The sequence below is a fragment of the Cornus florida genome, unplaced genomic scaffold (assembly GCF_030987335.1).
Source record: "Cornus florida cultivar Cherokee Brave unplaced genomic scaffold, ASM3098733v1 CherokeeBrave_3.0.0_Hap2_Chr11, whole genome shotgun sequence".
In the NCBI taxonomy this organism is placed as follows: domain Eukaryota; kingdom Viridiplantae; phylum Streptophyta; class Magnoliopsida; order Cornales; family Cornaceae; genus Cornus; species Cornus florida.
Genome location: NW_026775581.1, coordinates 137,676,167 through 137,702,287, shown reverse-complemented (window position 1 = coordinate 137,702,287; position 26,121 = coordinate 137,676,167). Strand labels below are relative to the sequence as shown.

The following is a 26,121-nucleotide window of genomic DNA, read 5'->3' as shown; positions in this document are numbered from 1 at the left end:
TAAATAAATAAATAAAAACAACTTTAATTAGCAGGGTACATGAATAGGTCAAAAGTTCCAGGGATAACATTGGCAAAAAGGGAAGAATCCACTAACTCTACCTTATTAAAAGGATCCCAAGCTGTCCAACCAATTTAGGATCCAGAAAAGAAACCTGTACCCCACAACACAGCTTATGTTGTAGTTCTGACAAGAAGTAAAACTATTTAAATTCTGGCAGTTTCTCCTTGTTAGTGGAAACATCCGAACTGGTAAACCAAAGAATAATTGATCTATATAGGATGTGTAATCTCAAAAAAGCTGAATTACCATGTGATAAGTGACCGATCATTCACTAGGACCATTGTATACATTGCCACCTCACCAAAACAATAACATATAACAAGTGGCATTTTGTCAGTTCTTGCTTACTTTTGCAATAGAAACTATCAAGCGATCATTACAGGTTTCAAATCTACATACTCGAGTTTGAACCCCTCAGCCTATAGCTCACAAGAAATTTCAGCAGAACTATTACGTAGAATGTTCACTTTGGGAGCTAGGATGGTGAGAAAGTCTTAAGGCTGTTTTGGCCCTGAATTCAGCTACTACTACAGCACAAGACATGGCAACAGAAGCTGATATTCCAGAAACAATATTTGTAAAGGTAACAATGTCATCTCTACTCAATTTCTCATCATAAGTTAATTTGAGTTAGAATTTGACACATCAAACACTGATAATCTTGTTTTGGCAGTATAAAAGATGGTTCTACTTACCAAATATGTATATACATACATACATATATATATATATATATATATAAGATGGTTTCTAGATATGAAACTTCAAAAGTTAGCATGTTTAAGAATGGAACTCTTTGCAAGATCATGGGGTACATGTGAGGAATTTCCACAAGTTACAATAAAGTTGAATAGACTATCATTTAGTACATCATGTTCGATGATTCGATCTTATTATTCTTATCTGAAAGATGAATTTGTTAAAGTAGACTATTAGTGAATCTATGAGGTTACGAAGCTATTTTTATTCATAGTTTCAGCATCAGAATGTTCACTTTCTCCATATGACAAGTGAAAATACCAAAAGGTTGGAACAGGTTTGCATCTTTTAAAACTTGATATCCCACCAGAGCACTTTTCCGGTGTTTGTTTCACATCCAGATAGAAAAGTCAGTTCTCACTATCATACTGAAGTTGTTACATCTACTGTGCTCTAGTGTTTTATTACTGAATCCTTAACAAATGTTACAGTAGGTTGAAGTTTTGTTGTCCTTCAACGGTCTTGGTTTCCCAAAACCAAATGAAAAATGTAAATAATCACCTTTTACCCTCAGAACAGTCATGGATGATTTTTTATAATATTATATCAGCAAAGAGAACAGATGAAACAAGTCCGTAGGATATATTGATCACAGAACAAGTCCACACACATTCCTATTCTTGTAAATTAAATTATATGTCCAGCATGTTACTCAAAATATAGACATAAAGCACATTACACGACCCCACAACCAACAATTAGGCAAAATAAAAGATGGACACATGTTTTGTTGACTATATAGTACAGTAAGAACTTCTAACCAACGGTTCTGCAGATATTACTAACGTCTGATATTACCTCGTAATTCTGATGTTCTGAGTATCCATTAGTAGTTCAAAATGAGAAAGGAAATGTAGTAAAAGGATACTGTGACATATTAAGTTTCTATTTATCACCTAGCGACAAATATTTCTCACTTGAATTAACATCCCGACTCCAAAGGTTCCATGATGTATGGTATGTACTAATAAATGCTAAAGTAGAGTTTAAAGATAAACTCTATTGAGAGGATTTTAAGATAAGTAAGATTAAAATATAAATTATGAATGCAATTTTAGTAATACTAGTATACTTACCTTAACAGAAAAAATAAAAAAGGTATACTAGAAAATGTAATGTAAATGGTGAAGCAATAGATGTAGGGTGAGATAAGAAATGATAAAATTAGAACAAATAAATTTCAAGTGCAAGAGAAACATGATCAAATTAAAGAAAATTATTTTAAATAGTTCGCCAATGTGCAAGAAAGACCAACAACTGCACCAGTGAGAGAGAGTAATGTGATCCACATTTAGGGTGATGTTACAGAAATGAAAAAATATATTATCAAAATAGAATGAATTGAGATAGTATGAAAATAGATGGTAGTGTGTGGTCCAACTATAGTTATGACCTTAGATATAGCAAAATGATAAAACAGGACTCATCTAACCGACCACAAGTAATTGGAACAAAACTTTATTCGGTTGACTTTAGTCGGAACCATTGGTTACACCCTATGTTCTGGTTACTTACTTTCCTCTAATAGTTTTGTTGGAGAAGCCTCTTTACTCCAAGGATGAACTTAGATTTCTAGTTTTCAATTTTTACAGTAAACGTATTCATCTTTTCTGCAGAAAAAAGAAGAGGAAGACAAAGAGTTGACAAGTGAGTGCCTCAATACAACTGTCAACGAGATTTCTCAAGAGGGAATGAATAAAGTTGAACCATGGCATAATCAAACCCCTGAAACCATTAAATTCTTGGAAAAATCAGCAGACATGCAAGTGGCAACCAAAACTGAGGTTCAAAATGTGAATGCTGTTATTGAAGGCAATGTTGAAACCATAGAGGGTGAATTTTTTTTGGCATCACCCTTAGTCACTAAGGTTGCTCGTGAAGAAACCAGTAGAGTTGCAGAAGATTATCAGGCTGCTGAAAAACCAACTCAGGCAGAAAAGGAGGTGCCGAAGAATGAAACCATAAGGGAAGATAAACTAGAGAATCAAAATGTTGAAATTGTTGAAAACAAAGAGGCTTCACTGGAAAAATTCAAATGGAATACCGACAAAGAACTGAGAAGTTCAGAGAAGGATGAGAAAGGAGTCACAATGACAGAAGAAAAAACTGATTTTGAATCCATTAAACAGACTCTGGACATGCTAGAGGCCAGCTCTGGTCAAAATGCAGGAGCTCTGGTTCAAACCCCAGATTTGACAGAAGACGAGAATATCGATAGTGGAAAACTAAAAGAGGCTTATGACAAAGAGGACAGTATTGACAATGCCTTCAGCACAAAGACAACATCCACTGAAGAAAACGTAAGAGAAACAAGCTTTCAAGGAGGAACAGAGAAGGAACCAGAGGCTTCCTTCCATTCAATGAGTAAGGCGATGGATCTTGAAGCAATACAACCAAATAAAAATATTGAGAACAAGAAGAATGAAGGAGAGGAAATGCTGCATGAAGCCACCAAGGATGTTTGTATCTCAACAGAAACAGCAAGCCCAGATAATCAAAAGGAAGAAGAGGAAACAGAAAATTGTACAGGTCCAAATGACAAGACTGGCAGCCCATTGGTTACTACCCCAATAGATGAGATGAGCTCAGAAAATGCTGGACTTGATGTAGGTGGGAAGCTTGAAGAGAACTCCAGTATTGCATTTGAGGAGAGAAGCCATGAAGCAGTTGAACCAATGGAGAAGATGAGAAGCATGACTTTTATTCAAGATGAGATTCAAGACGTACCTGAAACTGGGTCAGAAGGTATTGCCAAGAAGAGACAGAATGAATCTCAAATAGAAATTCCTGAAAATACTGTTATAGCCGATAGCAGTCTAAGTAGGACATATGAGGATCGTGGAAATCCTGAACCAAAAGTTGATAGCTCATTCATGAAACATGAAGATAGTTCACATAAAGAAGGTGAGGAACTGGCTCCAGAAGAAGCTTCAACAGTGGAATACGGAGAAGACAGACAATCAATTATAGTTGAAGACAACATTGAGGCTGCAGAGCACAGCAAAAGTGAAATGTCAGAACACAGGAAACACCCAGAGCATAGCTTCTTGCCAGAAAATGAACCAGGAAAGGAGAAACTTGAAAACTCCTTGGATATGGCTTCTGAGAAAATTGAATCAACTGCTTCCAATGAATATGCCGAAACAAATACTCAGGTCAAGGAGCAGAGACCGATTGAAAGTCCTGAAGACATCCTCGACAAAACCAGAAAGGGCGATGCAATAAATGCTGATGACATCAACAAGAAGGAAATTCCAGAAGAAAAGGTCAGAATTTTGTGATTTCTAAATTTTTGTTAGTTTTCTACATCAGTGATGTAAATAATAATCATCCTATAAAGGTTAAAAGATTGGCTTAATGTTGTATTCCTGCTGCAGACTCTCGCAACAGTTTATTTGAGTGAGAAGACTGAAAGTGCAGAAGTTGAGATCCCAAACAAGAATGCCAATGATTTGTATGTTACCAATCCACAGGTTGAAGTACCAGTACAAATGGGAGGTGAAAACCTGGACAAAGTCCCCACATCAGTATTAGATGAACAAATTCAAGAAGCCGATGTAGTTCCCATAGAAGAGAACACGCGTGTTAATGAAGCATATGAAGCAAGAAATAGACTAAAGAGCGATAATTTAGATCAAACAGCCTCTGAAGGAAAACTAGCAGGGGAACTGACATCAGGAGTAAGGGAGATGGAAGATGATAGACTTGGAAAGGTTGAGATGGACTCTGAAGAGAAATTACAGGTCAAGGATGCTGCAAACAACACAAAAGAGGAGATGCAGCTGGAAGAAGAAGTTACTGATACAGAATTACAAAGCATTACAACAAAAGGTGAGTAGTTTGAAGCTTCAACAATGTTTTCCAAAGACAATTGATGCTTGTCATAGCTGAAACTAAAATAAGCTTACAAACAAATCAGTCCAAATGGATTATAAGCAACTAAATTAGTCCAAAATTAATTACAGGACAAGGGAAAAATATTAGTTAATCATTTGCTCCTGAGAATTTATTCAATTAAATTAGCAAACTACCATCTACAAGTAGGAAAGCAGGATGCGACTGTGCTTTAACAAGTAGTTAACTACATGATATATGTCTTGGTTCTTTGTAGATTCCTTTCTTAATTTGTCTCATAGATAGAAAAAGATTTCCTTAGGTAACCAAAGCTAACACAATTGAATATCATCTTTGCAAAAAGGACCTGCTGCCTCATCAGCACTTCAGCAAAAATGGCCACAAAGATTTAGAAAAAATTCAACCCAAAAATAATGATAATTTATCAGAACTTAAGAAATTGCCATATCTTCAACAGTCAATATTGTAAAAAATGTCACATCAATGAGTACAGGAAAATTGATCAACTCCTAAAATAGTAAATGTGTTTGTCATTTTTTCCAAATTCTTAGACCGCAAAGAATACCAGTGAAATGGTGACTCAATGGATGCATGCTCTCATTTTTTGGTTTAAAATTTTGTAATAATCATTGCCTAAGATTCATGCACACATTTGAATTGCAGACATTCTCCACACCCCCCTCCCTCTTCTCTCCTCCCACACACACAGACACATATAAGTATTCACCGCCTTTAACATCAAATACAGGTGATAACGAGAAAAGCAATACCGATCAAGATGTTCCCGTCAAGGGCAGCAACACAATTTGCTCTGGAGAAGGAGCAGATGGACGAAACTTTCAAGAGAATGAAAATGGGACAAACAATTCTGAAGCAACAGCATCTGAATTGAATGACGGAGATTGGTGTTACGAAGTCGATAATGAGACAGACAACAATGACAGAGATATAAATAAAGAGGTCATTTTGAACTACATGAATCCCAACTGAATCTAACTCCTACTCAGTTATTTTTCTACTTCCAAATTATTATTGTTCATTAAGTTGAAATGTCATGTGACATTCAGGTGTATGAGAATCGTAATATAGCTGACATGAATGAGTGCACTGAAAAACAAATAAAAGAAGAAGAAACTGTTACAGATCACTCACCAGAATCCACTGCTGAAGAAACAACTAGGGACTTTCAAGAAGAAAAAATGGAGACAGAGAAGCACAAAGCAGAGGTTAGAGAAAAAAAAAAATCCAAAGCTTATTTAGTCTCTCTCAGAGAGATACATTGAATGTATCATTTAATTTATTTACTTTTCTACCAAATCAGATGGAAGAGGAACTTGGAACTGCGAACACATGTGAGGGTATTGAGAAAAAAGTTACAGCCACGGAAAAGAGAATTCAACAGCAGTCTATGGTGTCCATTGAAGAGGAAACAATTGCAGAGATCTCCAAAGATGAAATGACGACAATGATGCTCAAACAAGAGGTGAAGTAGACTAATAATCATTTAACAGTCAATAACATGGACCTAATTTGCTTCATTCAACTTTATTAATTTAAAAGCCCCATTTTTCACTTAGGTTCACGAGAACCTTCAGAAATCTGAAGAAGGTGCCTACATTGGACTGCAGATCAAAGAGGAAGATTGTACAGCAAAGGACAACTTTGCAGAATCTGTAGAAGAAGAAGAAACAAAAGAGGATTGCTGTCATGTGGAGGAAAAGCAACATGATATAGAGGTTGGCCTGATAAATTTGACAAATAGTAAATAGAGAGAGAACTATCTTTTTTTCCTTTTGAAGAATGAGAGAGATAATAGTTAATTACAACAGCTTAAAACCTATTTCATCATTTTTTTTTTTTTGGGCATTGAAGAAGCATGGTGGCATAGTGAAATAAAGCAATATAAATACTATTCCATCTTTATGTGGACCATGTCTATAAGGAACATATCCCAAGGATAATAACATGTTTTAAGGCACAAGGAAAAAAATATATAATGAGAGATAAGGTTAAAATCATTGATGGATATAAGAGCACAATAGAAACATGGTTATATTAATGACAAAAGTAAAACCTACAAAATTGGTGATGTGGGGCATCAACCTAATTAATCTAGGAATGAAAAGGAACAACTTAAACTCAGCATTGGCTTGTTAAGCGTATGTGTAATAAGAGAATTTCTTAATATCTAAAATGTCAATAGGTAGTTTTTTTTGCCCTGGGAGAAGCTTTAAGATGGGCCTTAAGACAAAATCAGGTACAATTTGTACAGGTTTTGAGACCTAGCTATCAACTGAAACAAGCCTAATCCAACATCAGCTTTATATTCTTTGTTAGTCTCTAGCACAGTTTCCTTCTTATTCATTTTCCTAAACTCAAAAGTTTTAAATGTCATATAGGCAAGTGAAGAGTATGAAACTGCTGGAGCAAGTACAAACACAGAAAATCAGATTATAGAGGAAAGTGTCATCATAGACCTCCATTCTTTAACAGATGAAGAAAACTTAAAAGGAGATGAAAGGGATGTAATAAAATCAAAAGATGAGGTATGATTATATAAAAAAGTTGAATCTTAAACCTTTCCGTTTGGACTTTCATCTCCTAGTTGTCAACTTAAAATCTCTCTATAACAGGTCAAAAACTTGAAAATGGAAAGCCAAGAGAAGAATCTTGAGACCACAAATTCGACAGAGGAAAGAAAACTCGAAGCCGCAAAGGATGAGGCAAAGCCAAACGAGAACTGCAATGCTCAAAGTATTGCAGGGACATCAGAAGAAGAAATACTGCCAAAAGAATGCAACGAAGACCTTGTTGAACGTTCCTCCACGGTGCCTGAGGTATCTGAGAAAGAGATTAAAGAGGAAATTTCACAGAAAGCAGAGTCAATAAAAGAAACAAGCTTTAAGGAAGCCAAAGCAGAAGATGGAATGCAGGTGGAATGTTTTGATCTGACTTCTGAGGAGAAGAGTACAGTGACTATTGAAACCGGTGAGACTAGGTCAGACAGTGTAGATATCATAGCAAAACCTGAAGAAATGTCCAACTCAATTGAGAATAAGGACATGGTGAACCCAACAGGAAAACATGGAGCAGATGAAGCCAGAGAAGAGATAGAGCATGAAATGCAAAATGAGACTCATTGTACATTACCAAAAAGTGAAGATCAAATAGAGGTTGCCACTGATGAGACACCCTCAAATGACATATCAGGACAAAACCTTGAGTCATCTTTGACAGTGTCACTGGAAAAACATAACCTTGTGACAACTGAAGCAAGTGAGACAAAAAAAGAGACTACAGAGAGACATGGAACCTCGAAAACCAATGAAGAAGCTCCTTCAGTGTCAGAGACGACAGAAGAGAAGCTAATGCAAAATGAGAAGTCCACAGATTCAATATATGGCGCTGATATGGCCCACATGGGATCTGTAGATATTGAAAAGGACATGGCAAACAAAGAAGTTCAGGATGCAGAACAAGAGCTCAATATGCCTCTTGAGTTGAACAATGAAAAAGGTACCTCTGAATCAGATGCTGAACTCCTAAAGAGGGAAAAAAGCAGTGAAGTAGCCGATGGCAGTGAGATTGGCAAAAAATATGAGAAGGCACTGGATATTGAACTGGAAAAGGACAAATTTGAAGATCCAGTCGATGAGGGCTCGAAGTGTGCTAAAGCATGTGAAACAAATACAGACACTGAAGTGGAGGCAGGGAGTTATAGTCATGGAAGCGAGGCCTCTGACATTAGAAGTATTAGCACTTCTACAGAAGAGGTCAGAGCAACTTCACTTTTTTTCACTCTTTCTTATGACTAGTGATTGTACATTAATCATTTAACTAGGACAACCTTTTCACTTTATCTCTCTTCATTTTTGCAACCTCATATAATTTGGAGAAGCAGTGTGGATTGATTCATTAGATATATGGATGGTCCATGAAAATGAAATCCCTCTGAGTGTTCGTGCACAGCATTATAAAGAATTATTTAGTGTTTCCACAAAATTTATATCTCTTTACTTGTTTATCTTAATATTTTGTTAGAATAACAGTCATGTATGAATTTTTTTTTTTTTTTTTTTTTAAAAAAAAAGAAGAAAATTGTTTCTGCAATATTTACTATCAGCTTGTATTTATACCAATGGCCTTTCAGCATGACCAGCTCATGGATTCAGATGTAATCTAGAACAGCATGACTACATTAAAGTTTAGACCAAAATTGAACCTTGTACTAATGATTAATTAATCACCGTGGAAAAGAATCTTGAATCAGTTGAATCTGGTGAAATCTCAGATGGATCTCTGAATAATGGAATATGTCCTCAAACCAAAAAGACAAATGAGAAAGAGAGCGACAACATTAATATCAGAATGTTTGAGTCCACTGAAGAACAAATATAAGACTTCAAAAAAATAAAATAAAATGCATGAAGAAAGAGAACCCAAATAAAAGCCAAATGATAAAATAACAAAACACAAGACTCAAAATATAAACCCAGACTTGTAGATCATTTTTTTCCCATTTGTTACTCCTCAGGTTCTATTAACAATATTGAGGTCATATCTATTACACAGGTTTCTGCAGAAGTTGATAGACCTGAAGAAAATGAAAACATCAAAGAAATAGAGGGAGAGAGTTGCACAAAAGAACTTCATATGATATCTGGTGGGACAGTTCATGAGGTCAGCTTAATATCATACAAGCAAAGTATTTTAAGCATTTCTAGCATGCAACATTCTTTTCTTCTTTTTATGATAAATTGATAATCTATTTGCAACAACATCAATCAGGTCAAAGACCCAGAGCTAGAACTCCCTGAGCATCCAGAAACAACAGGTTCTAATAAGGATACAGAAACAGTGAGATCAAAGGATGAAGAAGATATCAATTGGGAGTCAGAAGCATCTGCCATGACAAAAACATGTTTAGAAGAAGAATTGAAGAAAGCCAATGAGAATCCTGTGGATGTCTCAAGCTCAGTACCTGAAGGGATAGAAGAAAAGATTAAAGAAGAGGAAGTAGAAGAAACAGGTAACTGTAATGACAAGACTGATGCTGCAGCAAAAGTAGTAACAAAAGAAACAAGTTTGGAGGAAATTCAGCAAGATGACAAGTCTGTAAAGGCCTCTGATACCAGTTCAGAGACTAAGATTCTAGAAACAATCCAAACTACAGAGCCTAGCCTACAGGATGAAGAAATTGACAGCATGAAACTTGCAGAAACCTCTCAAATGGTGTATCAACTTCCGAAGATTGAACATGGAAATCTAGAAAAAGGGAGTACAAACTTAAAAAACTCAGATGCGGATGAAGCTGTCAAAACCAAAATTCTTGATGCAGTTCCTGAGTGCAAAGATCAGTGTGTTGAGGAAACTCGTGAGCCTGGTACAAGGCTAGCAGTACGAAACACTGACACAGATGAAATCGAAGAAGAGATCAAAAAAGTTCCCGAACCAATATCAGAACCCAAAGCACTTACTGATGGTGAGGTCACCTCTAATCAGACTCTCCAAGCTGAGAAATTAGAGGACGAAACTGAAACCATCAAAGAAAAGATCATAGATGGAGAGAGTTGCACAAAGGAACATCATATGATATCTGGTGGAACAGTTAATGAGGTCAGTTTAATAACATACAAGCAAAGTATTTTAAGCATTTCAATCATGAAGCTTTCTTTTCTTCTTTTTATGATAAATTGATAATCTATTTGCAATGACATCAATCAGGTCAAAGACCCAGAGCTAAAACCCCCTGAGAATCTTGAAACAAAAGATTCTAATAAGGACACAGAAACAGTGAGATCAAAGGATGAAGAAGATCTCAATTGGGAGTCAGAAGTACCTGCCATAACAACAGCATTTTCAGAAGAAGAATTGAAGAAAGACAGTGAGAAGCCAGTGGATGTCTCAAGCCCGGTGCCTGAAGAAATAGATGAAAAGATTGAAGAAGAGAAATTAGAAGCAGCGGACAAGACTGATGCTGCAGCAACAGTGGTAATAAAAGAAACAAGCATGGGGGATATTCAGCAAGATGACAAGTCTGTAAAGGCCCCTGAAACCAGTCCAGATTCTGAGACTCCAGCAACAATTCAAACGATTGAATCTAGCCTACACGGTGAAGAAAATGCCAGCATGAACCTTGAAGAAACCTCTCATTTGGTGTATCAACTTCCAAAGATTGAAGAAACCACACATAAGGCTGATACAAGCCTACCAGTAGGAAACACTGCCACAGATGAAATTGGAGAAGAGATCAAAAAAGTTCCTGAACCAATATCTGAACCCAGATATAACAATGTGGAAGCACTTACTGATGGTGAGGTCACCTCTAATCAGACTCTCCCAGCTGCGAAATTAGAAGACGAATCTGAAACCATCAAAGAAAATATCTTAGATGGAGAGAGTTGCACTATGGAACTTCATATGATATCTAGTGGAACAGTTAATGAGGTCAGCTTAATATCATACAAGCAAAGTATTTTAAGCATTTCTAACATGCAGCTTTATTTTCTTCTTTTTACAATAAATTGATCTATTTGCAATGACATCAATCAGGTCAAAGACACAGAGCTAAAACCCCCTGAGAATCTTGAAACAACAGATTCTAATAAGGATACAGAAACAGTGAGATCAAAGGATGAAGAAGATCTCAATTGGGAGTCAGAAGTACCTGCCATAACAAAAGCATTTTCAGAAGAAGAATTGATGAAAGCCAGTGAGAAGCATGTGGATGTCTCAAGCCCGGTACCTGAAGAGATAGATGAAAAGATTGAAGAAGAGAAATTAGAAGCGGACAAGGCTGATGCTGCAGCAACAGTGGTAACGAAAGAAACAAGCTTGGGGGAAATTCAGCAAGATGACAGGTCTGTAAAGGCCTTTGATACCAGTCCAGACTCAGAGACTCTAGCAACAATTCAAACAACTGAATCTAGCCTACAGGGCGGAGAAAATGCCAGCATAAAGCTTGAAGAAACCTCTCAAATGGTGTATGATAAATTGCTATCTGGTGGAACAGTTAATGAGGTCAGTTTAATATCAAGCAAGCAACGTATTTTAAGCATTTCTAGCAAGCAGCTTTCTTTTCTTCTTTTTATGATAAATTGATAATCTATTTGCAATTACATCAATCAGGTCAATGACACACAGCTAAAACCCCCTGAGAATCTTGAAACAACAGATTCTAATAAGGATACAGAAACAGTGAGATCAAAGGATGAAGATCTCAATTGGGAGTCAGAAGTACCTGCCATAACAAAAACATTTTCAGAAGAAGAATTGAAGAAAGCCAGTGAGAAGCATGTGGATGTCTCAAGCCCAGTACCTGAAGAGATAGATGAAAAGATTGAAGAAGAGAAATTAGAAGAAGCGGACAAGAATGATCCTGAAGCAACAGTGGTAACAATAGAAACAAGATTGGGGGAAAAAAAAGAAACAAGCTTCGGGGAAATTCAGCAAGATGACAAGTTTGTAAAGGCATCTGATACCAGTCCAGATTCTAAGACTCTAGTACCAATTCAAACAATTGAATCTGGCCTACACGGTGAAGAAAATGCCAGCATGAACCTTGAAGAAACCTCTCAAATGGTGTATCGACTTCCAAATATTGAAGAATCCCCTCATGAGGCTGGTACAAGTCTACCAGTAGGAAACACTGCCAAAGATGAAATTGAAGAAGAGATCAAAAAAGTTCCTGAAGCAATATCTGGACCCAGGTATAACAATATCGAAGCAGTAACTGATGGTGAGGTCATCTCTAATCGGACTCTCCCAGCCGAGAAATTAGAAAACGAAACTGAAACCAACAAAGAAAGGATCGTAGATGGACAGAGTTGCACTATGGAACTTCATACGATATCTGGTGGAACAGTTAATGAGGTCAGCTTAATACCATACAAGCAAAGTATTTTAAGCATTTCTAACATGCAGCTTTCTTTTCTTCTTTGTACAATAAATTGATTTATTTGCAATGACATCAATCAGGTCAAAGACACAGAGCTAAAACCCCCTGAGAATCTTGAAACAACAGATTCTAATAAGGATACAGAAACAGTGAGATCAAAGGATGAAGAAGATCTCAATTGGGAGTCAGAAGTACCTGCCATAACAAAAGCATTTTCAGAAGAAGAATTGATGAAAGCCGGTGAGAAGCATGTGGATGTCTCAAGCCCGGAACCTGGAGAGATAGATGAAAAGATTGAAGAAGAGAAATTAGAAGCAGACAAGACTGATGCTGCCGCAACAGTGGAAACGAAAGCAACAAGCTTGTGGGAAATTCAGCAAGATGACAAGTCTGTAAAGGCCTTTGATACCAGTCCAGACTCAGAGACTCTAGCAACAATTCAAACGACCGAATCTAGCCTACAGGGGGAAGAAAATGCCAGCATGAAGCTTGAAGAAACCTCTCAACTGGTGTATCAACTTCCAAATATTGAAGAAACCCCTCATGAGGCTGTTACAAGCCTACCAGTACAAAACAATTGGGAGTCAGAAGTAGTGGGATCAAAGGATGAAGAAGATCTCAATTGGGAGTCAGAAGTACCTGCCATAACAAAATCATTTTCAGAAGAAGAATTGATGAAAGCCAGTGAGAAGCCTGTGGATGTCTCAAGCTCGGTACCTGAAGAGATAAATGAAAAGATTGAAGAAGAGAAATTAGAAGAAGCGGACAAGACTGATGCTGTAGCAAAACTGGTAACAAGAGAAACAAGCTTGGGAGAAATTCAGCAAGACGACAAGTCTGTAAAGGCCTTTGATACCAGTCCAGACTTGCAGGCTCTAGCAACAATTCAAACAACTGAATCTAGCCTACAGGGTGACGAAAATGCCAGCATGAAGTTTGAAGAAACCTCTCAAATGGTATATCAACTTCCAAATATTGAAGAAACCCCTCATGAGGCTGGTACAAGCCTACCAGTAGGAAACACTACCACAGATGACATGGAAGAAGAGAACAAAAAAGTTCCTGAAGCAATATCTGGACCCGGGTATAACAATATTGAAGCAGTTACTGATGGTGAGGTCATCTCTAATCAGACTCTCCCGGCTGAGAAATTAGAAGATGAAACTGAAACCATCAAAGAAAATATCATAGATGGAGAGAGTTGCACAAAGAAACTTCATATGATATGTGGTGGAATAGTGAATGAGGTCAGCTTAATATCATACAAGCAAAGTATTTTTAGCATTTCTAGCATGCAGCTTTCTTTTCTTCTTTTTCTGATAAATTGATAATCTATTTGCAATGACATCAATCAGGTCAAAGACACAGAGCTAAAACCCCCTGAGAATCTTGAAACAACAGATTCTAATAAGGATACAGAAACAGTGAGATCAAAGGATGAAGAAGATCTCAACTGGGAGTCAGAAGAACCTGCCATAACAAAATCATTTTCAGAAGAAGAATTGATGAATGCCAGTGAGAAGCCTGTGGATATCTCAAGCTCAGTACCTGAAGAGAAAGATGAAAATATTGAAGAAGAGAAAATAGAAGAAGCGGACAAGACTGATGCTGCAGCAAAACTGGTAACAAGAGAAACAAGCTTGGGAGAAATTCAGCAAGACGACAAGTCTGTCAAGGCCTTTGATACCAGTCCAGACTTGGAGACTCTACCAACAATTCAAACAACTGAATCTAGCCTACTGGGTGAAGAAAATGCCAGCATGAAGTTTGAAGAAACCTCTCAAATGGTATATCAACTTCCAAATATTAAAGAAACCCCTCATGAGGCTGGTACAAGCCTACCAGTAGGAAACACTACCGCAGATGAAATTGAAGAAGAGACCAAAAAAGTTCCTGAAGCAGTATCTGGACCCGGGTATAACAATATTGAAGCAGTTACTGATGGTGAGGTCATCTCTAATCAGACTCTCCCAGCTGAGAAATTAGAAGACGAAACTGAAACCATCAAAGAAAAGATCGTAGATGGAGAGAGTTGCACAAAGGAACTTCATATGATATCTGGTGGAACAGTTAATGAGGTCAGCTTAATATCATACAAGCAAAGTATTTTTAGCATTTCTAGCATGCAGCTTTCTTTTCTTCTTTTTCTGATAAATTGATAATCTATTTGCAATGACATCAATCAGGTCAAAGACACAGAGCTAAAACCCCCTGAGAATCTTGAAACAACAGATTCTAATAAGGATACAGAAACAGTGAGATCAAAGGATGAACAAGATCTCAATTGGGAGTCAGAAGTACCTGCCATAACAAAATCATTTTCAGAAGAAGAATTGATGAAAGCCAGTGAGAAGCCTGTGGATGTCTCAAGCTCGGTATCTGAAGAGATAGATGAAAAGATTGAAGAGAAATTAGAAGAAGCGGACAAGACTGATGCTGCAGCAAAACTGGTAACAAGAGAAACAAGCTTGGGAGAAATTCAGCAAGATGACAAGTCTGTAAAGGCCTTTGATACCAGTCCAGACTTGGAGACTCTGGCAACAATTCAAATAACTGAATCTAGCCTACAGGGTGAAGAAAATGCCAGCATGAAGTTTGAAGAAACCTCTCAAATGGTATATCAACTTCCAAATATTGAAGAAACCCTTCATGAGGCTGGTACAAGCCTACCAGTAGGAAACACTACCACAGATGAAATTGAAGAAGAGACCAAAAAAGTTCCTGAAGCAGTATCTGGACCCGGGTATAACAATATTGAAGCAGTTACTGACGGTGAGGTCATCTCTAATCAGACTCTCCCAGCTGAGAAATTAGAAGACGAAACTGAAACCATCAAAGAAAAGATCGTAGATGGAGAGAGTTGCACAAAGGAACTTCATATGATATCTGGTGGAACAGTTAATGAGGTCAGTTTAATATCATACAAGCAAAGTATTTTTAGCATTTCTAGCATGCAGCTTTCTTTTCTTCTTTTTATGATAAATTGATAATCTATTTGCAATGACATCAATCAGGTCAAAGACACAAAGCTAAAACCCCCTGAGAATCTTCAAACAACAGATTCTAATAAGGATACAGAAACAGTGAGATCAAAGGATGAAGAAGATCTGAATTGGGAGTCAGAAGTACGTGCCATAACAAAATCATTTTCAGAAGAAGAATTGATGAAAGCCAGTGAGAAGCCTGTGAATGTCTCAAGCTCAGCACCTGAAGAGATAGATGAAAAGAATGAAGAAGAGAAATTAGAAGAAGTGGACAAGACTGATGCTGCAGCAAAAATGGTAACAAGAGAAACAAGTTTGGGAGAAATTCAGCAAGACGACAAGTCTGTAAATGCCTTTGATACCAGTCCAGACTTGCAGACTCTAGCAACAATTCAAACAACTGAATCTAGCCTACAGGGTGAAGAAAATGCCAGCATAAAGTTTGAAGAAACCTCTCAAATGGTATATCAACTTCCAAATATTGAAGAAACCCCTCATGAGGCTGGTACAAGCCTACCAGTAGGAAACACTACCACAGATGAAATTGAAGAAGAGAACAAAAAAGTTCCTGAAGCAATATCTGGACCCGGGTATAACAATATTGAAGCAGTTACTGATGGTGAGGTCATCTCTAATCAGACTCTCCCAGCTGAGAAATTAGAAGACGAAACTGAAACCATCAAAGAAAAGATCGTAGATGGAGAGAGTTGCACTATGGAACTTCATATGATATCTGGTGGAACAGTTAATGAGGTCAGCTTAATATAATACAAGCAAAGTATTTTAAGCATTTCTAACATGCAGCTTTATTTTCTTCTTTTTATGATAAATTGATCTATTTGCAATGACATCAATCAGGTCAAAGAGACACAGCTAAAACCCCCTGAGAATCTTGAAACAACAGATTCTAATAAGGATACAGAAACAGCGAGATCAAAGGATGAAGAAGATCTCAATTGGGAGTCAGAAGTACCTGCCATAACAAAAGCATTTTCAGAAGAAAAATTGATGAAAGTCGGTGAGAAGCCTGTGGATGTCTCAAGCCCGGTACCTGAAGAGATAGATGAAAAGATTGAAGAAGAGAAATTACAAGAAGCGGATAAGACTGATGCTGCAGCAACAGTCGTAACAAAAGAAACAAGCTTGGGGGAAATTCAGCAAGATGACAAGTCTGTAAAGGCCTTTGATACCAGTCCAGACTCGGAGGCTCCAGCAACAATTCAAACAGCTGAATCTAGCCTACAGGGTGAAGAAAATGCCAGCATGAAGCTTGAAGAAACCTCTCAAATGGTGAATCAACTTCCAAAAATTGAAGAAACCCGTCATGAGGCTGGTACAAGCCTACCAGTAGGAAACACTGCCACAGATGATATTGAAGAAGAAGTCAAAAAAGTTCCTGAAGCAATATCTGGACCCGGGTATAACAATATCGAAGCAGTTACTGATGGTGAGATCATCTCTAATCAGACTCTCCCAGCTGAGAAATTAGAAGACGAAACTGAAACCATCAAAGAAAAGATCATAGATGGAGAGAGTTGCAGTACGGAACTTCATATGATATCTGGTGGAACAGTTAATGAGGTCAGCTTAATATCATACACGCAAAGTATTTTAAGCATTTCTAACATGCAGCTTTCTTTTCTTCTTTTTACGATAAATTGATCTATTGGCAATGACATCAATCAGGTCAAGGACCCAGAGCTAGAACCCCCTGAGAATCTTGAAACAACAGATTCTAATAAGGATACAGAAACAGTGGGATTAGAGGTTGAAGAAAATTCCAATTGGGAGTCAGAACCATCTGCCATAACAAAAGCATTTACAGAAGAAGAATTGAAGATAGCCACTGAGAAGCATGTGGATGTCTCGAGCTCGGTACCTGAAGAGGTAGAAGAAAAGATTAAAGAAGAGAAAGTAGAAGTAGCAGACAATACTGATGCTGCAGCAACAGTGGTAACAAAAGAAACAAGCTTGGGGGAAATTCAGGAAGGTGACAAATCTGTAAAGGCCTTTGATACCAGTCCAGATTCCGAGTCCGAGGGTCAGTGTGTTGAGGAGACTTGTGAGATTGGTACAAGCCTAACAGCAGGAAAGATTGACACAAGTGAAACTGAAGAAGAGATTAAAAAAGTTCCTGAAACAATATGTGAACCCAGATATAACAGTTTTGAAGCAGGTATTGATGGTGAGATCGACTCTAATCAGACTCTCCCAGCAAAGGAAATAGAAGAGCAGCTTCAGGTTCCATCCTCTGCCTTGCTATTTAAGGAACAGGACCATGACATGATGACCACAATTGAAAAGATAGAAGATGGAGGCGCAAAGAATAATGAAACAGAACTTGACAGCATGAAGCTTGAAGAAACTTCCGGCATGGAGTCTCAGCTTCTGACAACTGAACATGAGAATGCAGACCAGTTCAGTGGAGAGAAGTCAGATGCAGCTGAAATCAAACTAGAACAAACTAAAATTCCTGACTCAGTAACTGAGTCCAAAGTTCAGAGTTGTGAAGAGATTCATGAGACTGGGAGATGTCTGGCTATGGAAAAGATTGATGCAGACGAAACTGAACAAGAAATCAAAGAAATTCCTGCAACAATATCTGGAACCAGAAATCAAGGTGTTGAATCGGTTACCAATGATGAGATGACCCCTAATCACACTCTCCCAGCTGAGAATTTAGAAGAGCAACTTCAGGTGCCATATTCAGCTTCGCTTTACAAGGAACAGGAATGTGAAACTACAACCACAATCGAGAAGTTAGAAGATGACAGTACAAAGAAAGAAATTGACAGCATAATTATTGAAGAAACATCAGGCATGGTATCTCAACTTCCAATAATGGACATGAGTGCAACTGTAGAAAAGTTAGATGCAAATGAAGTGAAAATTGAAGAAACCAAAACTTTTGATGCAGTATGTGAGTCCAAAGATCAGGGTGTTGAAGATATTTATGAGACTGGGACAATAACTGTGGAAAAGAATGATGCAGATGAAATGGTAGAAGAAATCAAAGAAGTTCCTGAAACAATTTCTGAACATATATATCAAGGTGCCGAAACAGCAAGTGATCGTGAGATCACCCCTGAGCAGACTTTCCCAGCTGGAGAAATGGACGAGCAACTTCAGATGCCATCCTCTCTCTTGCTTCCCAAGGAACAAGAACATGAAACTACAACCACAATGAAGAGGATAGAAGATGAGAGCACAAAGAAAGATGAAGAAGAAATTGGCAACATGAAACTTGAAGAAAGCTCTGCCATGGCGTCTCAGCTTCCAAAAATTGATTGTGAAGTTGCAGACAATGTGAATGTAACAGTAGAAACTTCCAAAGCAGATGAACTTGAAGTTGAAGAAACCAAAATTTCTATAGAAGCAAATGATTCCAAAGATCATGGTGTTGAAGAAATTCATGAGTCTGAGACAAGCCTAACGGTGGGAAAGACTGATATAGACACTATAGAAGAAATCAAAGAAGTTCCCAAAATAATATCTGGGCCTAAATATCAAGGACTTGAAGCATTTACTGAAGGTGGGATAACCCCTGAACAAACTCTCCCACCTGGGAAATCAGAACAGCAACTTCAGGAACCATCCCCTGTCTTCCTGTTCAACGAAAATGACGGAACAAAGAAAGATCACACTCAAGTTAATGAGGACTTAGATAGTTCCTCAGCCACAGGGACAGTGGAAGAAACATGCTTTCAGAAGGAAAAGCCCAGAGAGCTTGGAGTTTCTGAATTGGAGCTCAAACTTACCGAAGAAACAAAGAAGGATAGTCCAAATGAAGCACAGAAGGAAGAAAAAACAGTTCTTGAAGGCTCCCCAGCAGTAGAGCCTCAAGTTTATGTCTCTGAGATAACAAATGCTGATCTTCCATCAGACACTGAGAAAAGATACATCCAGTGTAGCTCACAGGAGACTTTGAAAGATGAAAACATTCTGGATTCTGAGAACCCGAACAAGGAAGCTGATGATTTACCTAGTTCCCATTCAACAGTCAAAGAGATCTTACCAGGGGAGGAGGTTGAAAAGTGTGAGGAAGCCTCTAATCTCGGGTTTGAGAAGACTGGAAAGGTTCTTGAATTAGTGTCCGAAGTTCACAGTCCTGATGTACTCACTAAACCAGAAGAGACAAAAATAACAGAAGAGCCACTCGGGGCAGCAACAGGTGAACTGAGGACAAAAGACAATCAGAGTGAGGAAATAACTGAAGCAAGTGAGACCATAAAGAACGAACTTTCAAGTAAAAAGGTCAGACAGAAAATAAGTCTGGAATTTTACATTTAATAAAATGTTTATTTGTTTTCTTCCTTCTCTTTTTTGTACATTGTTTTATCTATTTGAAGTCTGTTAACTGAGGAAATACAAAACAGATCAAAGAGGCTGATGACGAAAGAGTCACAACAAGCAACCAAGAAGATGAAATAAATGCAGAAGAATATTCAGGAGAAAAGACAGATGAAAAAACTGAGATCACAGAGAAAGGAATTTCAAATAAGGAGGTCAGGGAATAAGAATCGCAATTTTTTTTTTCCTTTCTTTCTTTTTTTTTTTTTTTAGGTCCTTCTAACCCTTCTCTTTTTGTAGTAACGTTAAAGATCTATTTAATGCAGTTCGATGAACTTGAAAAAATGGATGTGAACAAAAATGTTGAAGAAATAATCGTGGGCGAAGATAGAGCTGTTGAGAGAACTTACCAAGTTTCAGATGGGGATGGAACAGCTAGTAATAGCCTTCTAGAAGAAGCAGAGGAGAAAAATAATGCCAAGAGAGCACATACTGATTTAGACATTAAAGATCAGGGTGATGAAACAATGCGTAGAGACATAGCAGCAGAAGCCACAGCTCTAAAGCTAACAAATGCTGATCTTCCATCAGACACTGAGAAAAGCTACATCCAGTGTAGCTCACAGGAGACTTTGAAAGATGAGGACATTCTGGATTCTGAGAACCCAAACAAGGAAGCTGATGATTTACCTAGTTCCCATTCAACAGTCAAAGAGATCTTACCAGGGGAGGAGGTTGAAAAGTGTGAGGAAGCCTCTAATCTTGGGTTTGAGAAGACTGGAAAGGTTCTTGAATCAGTGTCCGAAGTTCACAGTCCTGATGTACTCACTAAACCAGAAGAGATGAAAATAACAAAAGAGCCACTCGGGGCAGCAACAGGTGAACTGAGGACAAAAGACAATCAGAGTGAGGAAATAACTGAAGCAAGTGAGACCATAAAGAATGAACTTTCAAGTAAAAAGGTCAGACAGAAAATAAGTCTGGAATTTTACATTTAATAAATTGTTCATTTGTTTTCTCCCTTCTCTTTTTTGTACATTGCTTTTTTATCTATTTGAAGGCTGTTAACTGAGGAAATACAAAACAGATCAAAGAGGCTGATGACGAAAGAGTCACAACAAGCAACCAAGAAGATGAAATAAAGGCAGAAGAATATTCAGGAGAAAAGACAGATGAAAAAATTGAGATCACAGAGAAAGGAATTTCAAATAAGGAGGTCAGGGAATAAGAACTGCAATTTTTTTTTCCCTTTCTTTCTTTTTTTTTTTTTTTAGGTCCTTTTAACCCTTCTCTTTTTGTTGTAACGTTAAAGATCTATTTAATGCAGTTTGATGAACTTGAAAAAACGGATGTGAACAAAAATGTTGAAGAAATAACCGTGGGCGAAGATAGAGCTGTTGAGAGCACTTACCAAGTTTCAGATGGGGATGGAACAGCTAGTAATAACCTTCTAGAAGAAGCAGAGGAGAAAAATAATGCCAAGAGAGCACATACTGATTTAGACATTAAAGATCAGGGTGATGAAACAAAGTCTAGAGACATAGCAGCAGAAGCCACAGCTCTAAAGCTACCAAATGCTGATCTTCCATCAGACACTGAGAAAAGATACATCCAGTGTAGCTCACAGGAGACTTTGAAAGATGAGGACATTCTGGATTCTGAGAACCCGAACAAGGAAGCTGATGATTTACCTAGTTCCCATTCAACAGTCAAAGAGATCTTACCAGGGGAAGAGGTTGAAAAGTGTGAGGAAGCCTCTAATCTCAGGTTTGAGAAGACTGGAAAAGTTCTTGAATTAGTGTCCGAAGTTCACAGTCCTGATGTACTCACTAAACCAGAAAAGATGAAAATAACAGAAGAGCCACTCGGGGCAGCAATAGGTGAACTGAGGACAAAAGACAATCAGAGTGAGGAAATAACTGAAGCAAGTGAGACCATAAAGAATGAACTTTCAAGTAAAAAGGTCAGACAGAAAATAAGTCCGGAATTTTACATTTAATAAAATGTTTATTTGTTTTTTCCCTTCTCTTTTTTGTACATTGTTTTATCTATTTGAAGGCTGTTAACTGAGGAAATACAAAACAGATCAAAGAGGCTGATGATGAAAGAGTCACAACAAGCAACCAAGAAGATGAAATAAGGGCAGAAGAATATTCAGGAGAAAAGACAGATGAAAAAACTGAGTTCACAGAGAAAGGAATTTCAAATAAGGAGGTCAGGGAATAAGAATTGCAATTTTTTTTTCCTTTCTTTCTTTTTTTTTTTTTTAGGTCCTTCTAACCCTTCTCTTTTTGTAGTAACGTTAAAGATCTATTTAATGCAGTTCGATGAACTTGAAAAAACGGATGTGAACAAAAATGTTGAAGAAATAATCGTGGGCGAAGATAGAGCTGTTGAGAGCACTTACCAAGTTTCAGATGGGGATGGAACAGCTAGTAATAACCTTCTAGAAGAAGCAGAGCAGAAAAAGAATGCCAGGAGAGCACATACTGATTTAGACATTAAAGATCAGGGTGATGAAACCAAGTGTAGAGACATAGCAGCAGAAGCCGCGGTTCAAAGTAAAGAGGTCAGATATTATTATCCTTTCCTCCCAAAAGAAAAAATCTTCTAAAAAAAGTTTTAAATAGTATGTGGATAAAAACAGTCTTTTACTATTAACAATAAAATGGTTACAGTAGACAAAAAAAAAAATCTATTTTTGTTCATGGCCTCCTGGGGGGTTTATGTAATCAAAGCAGCACCATCAGTCCATCACTGTTCCATATATCTTAAAACAGAAATTCAGAATTATTTATATACCATGCAGCCATGCCTAAGTACAGCAAGGATGGAACTGTTTCCAAAATCATTGAAATTTACAGCACGAACTTACGTTTAAGTGAGCTCTGGCAACATAAACAGTACAACTAGGTCTGGAACATCCTTTTCTTTTACCACTTTTCGAGTAGTGTGAACTGTGTCCCGCATAAAAGCATCTAAAACAGTAGAATACGGGTAACGCTACCAAAAGAATCATCCTAACCACCAAGCTTCCGTCCATAGGCACCAACTTGACCCCATCTCCATCATCTCATCAACAAAAGCATTCTGCTCTCACCAGCACCCCTACATCAGCACCCTCAGAAGCACCTTCATTGTTCTCTACCCCTCCTCGGTTCAGTAATTATTCAAAATCATCAGTAAATTTAGACGATTATGTACAAAAAAATCTACATCTTTTAAAGCCCCCTTCCATTTTCTTATCATAAATTCAAAAACTATATGTTGTATAGGTTGACGGCTCTGAGGTCGTATTGGTAAAGCCCAATGAGGACAGAATAGGTGCTATTGACAAAGAAATTGTGATCAGAAAGGATGAAGAATCACAAAACAGCAACCTTGATGATCTACCAGTGAGAGACGCAGCGGCAGAAGAAGCGGCAGATAAAAGAGTAGGTGAGAAAATTGAGGAAGTTCCTGAACCTGCACCTAGAGAACCAACTTACAAAATCATCAAAACACAAGAAGAAAACAAAGAAACTGCCATGGCAAACACCAATAATTCAGAGAGCGTCATGGACAATGAGAGGCCTCAGCACACATCTCTTGAGTGGGCATGCAGTGGAAGTGATGCTATAGAAGGCTTGAACCTGAAAGAACAAGAGGCTTATGCAAGTGAACAAAGCACTTTATCTCACACTGAAACTTCACGAAAAGAAATGGAAGATAACGAGAGTGAGAAAACAGTAGATGAGAAACAAAATGATCTCAAATTTGACGACCAAAAAACAGATGAAGTGGGTATAGAAGGAGGAGGAAAGAACATTACATGTGAGGGAGAGCACAGACATGATGAGGTAAGAATAAATACCATAGCAATAATAGCCTTGAAAAATGAGCAATTTCACAGGACTTGATTTTGTATCTGTTCTGCAGGATCAAGTAAAGCTTTCAACAAGGGGAAATGAGAGCAAGCTTGATGAAGCTGAGGTTCACAATACAATAACTGCAATTGAAGGAGAAAGTCAAGTTCAAGATGAAGAGCTACGCCTCAACGTTTTGGCAGATATCAAGGATTCAATCATGACGATATCACAAGAAGATGGCATAGTGGATCTTGCAGAAGACAATGAAACCCCTAAAGATACACCAGTGTTAAAGACAACCACTCTTGCATTGTCAGATCAGCACATTCCAAGAGAATCAGATGCAAATGAGGGCATAGAAGCTACAGTCTCAATTGGCAACAAAGATGTAACACCAGTGCAACAGGACCCAATTGCAAAAACGTTCCAGAATCCTGAGGAAGATGATTTGAAAGCTGAAAATGCTTCAGGGGCTGAACTTGAAGAAAAAAGAGCGGAGTGTGGAGAAGAGAAAAGGATGGGTGATGAGTGTGAAGAAAAAACAGAAAAATCAACATCAATTGAGTCAACTCAGATTTCATTATCTGACCTCCTGCAGGGAACAACAAAAGAAACCTCGCAAGTTGCAAAGCATTTGACTGAGGAGAGAGAACTCTTGGTCAACAAAGAACTGCAAACTGAGAAAGCAGAAATAGCTCGAGTGGAAGAAGCTAAAACTATTGATGACAGAGATGAAGTAGTAGGAGGAGAAGAACACAAAAGGGAAGACTCGGGTTCCGATGCTCCAGTCATGGTAGAAGCCTCAAGAGATGTGGATGTCAAAATTGTAAATAAGAAATCTCATAATATACTGTCAGGTGTTGGGTCAAAGGTCAAGCACTCGATTGCCAAGGTGAAGAAAGTCATCACTGGTAAGGCTTCTCAGTGTTCTCACCCAAGGACACAAAGTCATCACTGGTAAGGCTTCTCAGTGTTCTCACCCAAGGACACAAAGGCATCACTGGTAAGGCTTCTCAGTGTTCTCACCCAAAGAAACAGCCACCAAAATGAACTAAAACAAAAAAAAAAAAACAAAAAATGGTGATATTAAACAGTTCATTTGATGGTTGGTTGATGCAAAATAAAATATGCAGAAAGGGCTTGCTGGTAGTTTAACCTTGTTATTAGATTACCAAGGTTTTAGTTTGGTGTGTATTTGTCCAGTTTGAATAAGTTCATAAATTTTATTTGTACAAAGTTAGTTAAAGGCTGACAGTTGTAATACATTATCAGTTTTCATATTGTGGACTACATTCCTGCTATACGTTTACAAGGCAGATGGACAACCCAAAGGTTCTTATGTTTATCATTAATTATCACTCTAAAGGAAGTATGTCAAAGTAAAAAATTTAAATTTAGAACGATGAACCAACATTCTAGCACACTTCAAATTGTAGACGACCAAAAAGTCTAAGAATAAGATAGGACTCACGATTCAGTCTTGGAAAGCATGTAACCTGCAACAAACTAAAAGACATGTGCGAAGATAAAGTATTCAAAAAAAAATAACATTGATTTAAGGCCTTTGCACCCAGGGAGAATTCTTCAAGAGTCAAGAATGAAATAAATTTGTACATTTTATCAATGGCAAAGATAAAGGCATGCATCTGTACAACAGCGTAATCCAAGTTTAAGATAATTAGATAAATAGGATGGCAAAGCTAAGAACGGCAGCAGCATGATTCACATTCAGCTAATTGCAGAAGCATATTCGAAAAGAAGTTAAAACCAAACAAAATGCACCAATCACTTCTCTCCAGGCTTCTGCTCCAAAATTTGTAAAGGATTAGAGATGGTCTGGAAAGCTATAAGTGAAGAGAATAAGCAATAGCAAGAAGCTCCTCATACTACACGTTAAAAGGTATCAAGCATGCGTTTTCATCACAAGATCATATATTAGGATACATACATGCATAAAATGACCATATGAGAACCACTGAAGAAAATCTGAATGTGCTCAATGCGTATATTTCTACACGACATTGCATATCAATATTCTCCTCGCATCAATGGGGCACTCTCCTAGTCTTCCTCAAAAGTCCAGCTCTAGTTTGGTATGAGTTTGATTGTTGTTGCCATTCACAAGCACCTTGTTAAAGCTATACTTCCTTGAGAAGTATATAAAAGTACCTTTCACCAGACCGACAACACTCTTTCTCATGGCTAAGTCAACCATCATGAAACAAGTTTTCGAATATCTTCGGTCTAGAACAATTCTCATGAACTATCTTAGAATCTGCATGAAGAATATGATCCAGCCTTAGGGATATAGCATGTGGGAGGACAAAAATTCCTCCCTGAGAAAGTTGAAAACCCATAATTTATCCATTTGACTTGGTAACATAGAAAGCCATCTTCTGTCATAATGTAAGCATAACTGCCTATC

The 26,121-nt window shown here is 37.7% G+C and overlaps 1 protein-coding gene across 4 annotated transcripts; it reads left to right on the top strand.

Moving 5' to 3' along the window:
• The first annotated feature begins 409 nt into the window (after positions 1 to 409).
• LOC132287110 (uncharacterized) lies at positions 410 to 24,997 on the top strand. Of its 4 annotated transcripts, none has more exons than XM_059789614.1 (28): positions 410 to 646; positions 2,439 to 4,088; positions 4,200 to 4,653; positions 5,426 to 5,637; positions 5,745 to 5,903; positions 5,999 to 6,160; positions 6,306 to 6,413; positions 7,077 to 7,223; positions 7,311 to 8,450; positions 9,250 to 9,357; positions 9,466 to 10,293; positions 10,402 to 11,124; positions 11,230 to 11,697; positions 11,806 to 12,549; positions 12,655 to 13,821; positions 13,930 to 14,652; positions 14,761 to 15,480; positions 15,589 to 16,311; positions 16,417 to 17,139; positions 17,245 to 19,812; positions 19,935 to 20,063; positions 20,175 to 20,810; positions 20,936 to 21,064; positions 21,176 to 21,811; positions 21,934 to 22,062; positions 22,172 to 22,417; positions 23,124 to 23,687; positions 23,767 to 24,997. In XM_059789614.1, the coding sequence occupies exons 1-28, from the start codon at positions 605 to 607 to the stop codon at positions 24,655 to 24,657; spliced, it is 16,929 nt and encodes a 5,642-aa protein (XP_059645597.1). In that variant the 5' UTR covers positions 410 to 604; the 3' UTR covers positions 24,658 to 24,997. The 4 variants fall into 4 exon arrangements, with proteins under 4 accessions (XP_059645597.1, XP_059645599.1, XP_059645596.1 ...); XM_059789613.1 differs by having other exon boundaries at positions 411 to 646; positions 6,255 to 6,413; XM_059789616.1 differs by lacking the exon at positions 7,077 to 7,223.
• Positions 24,998 to 26,121: the final 1,124 nt, after the last annotated feature.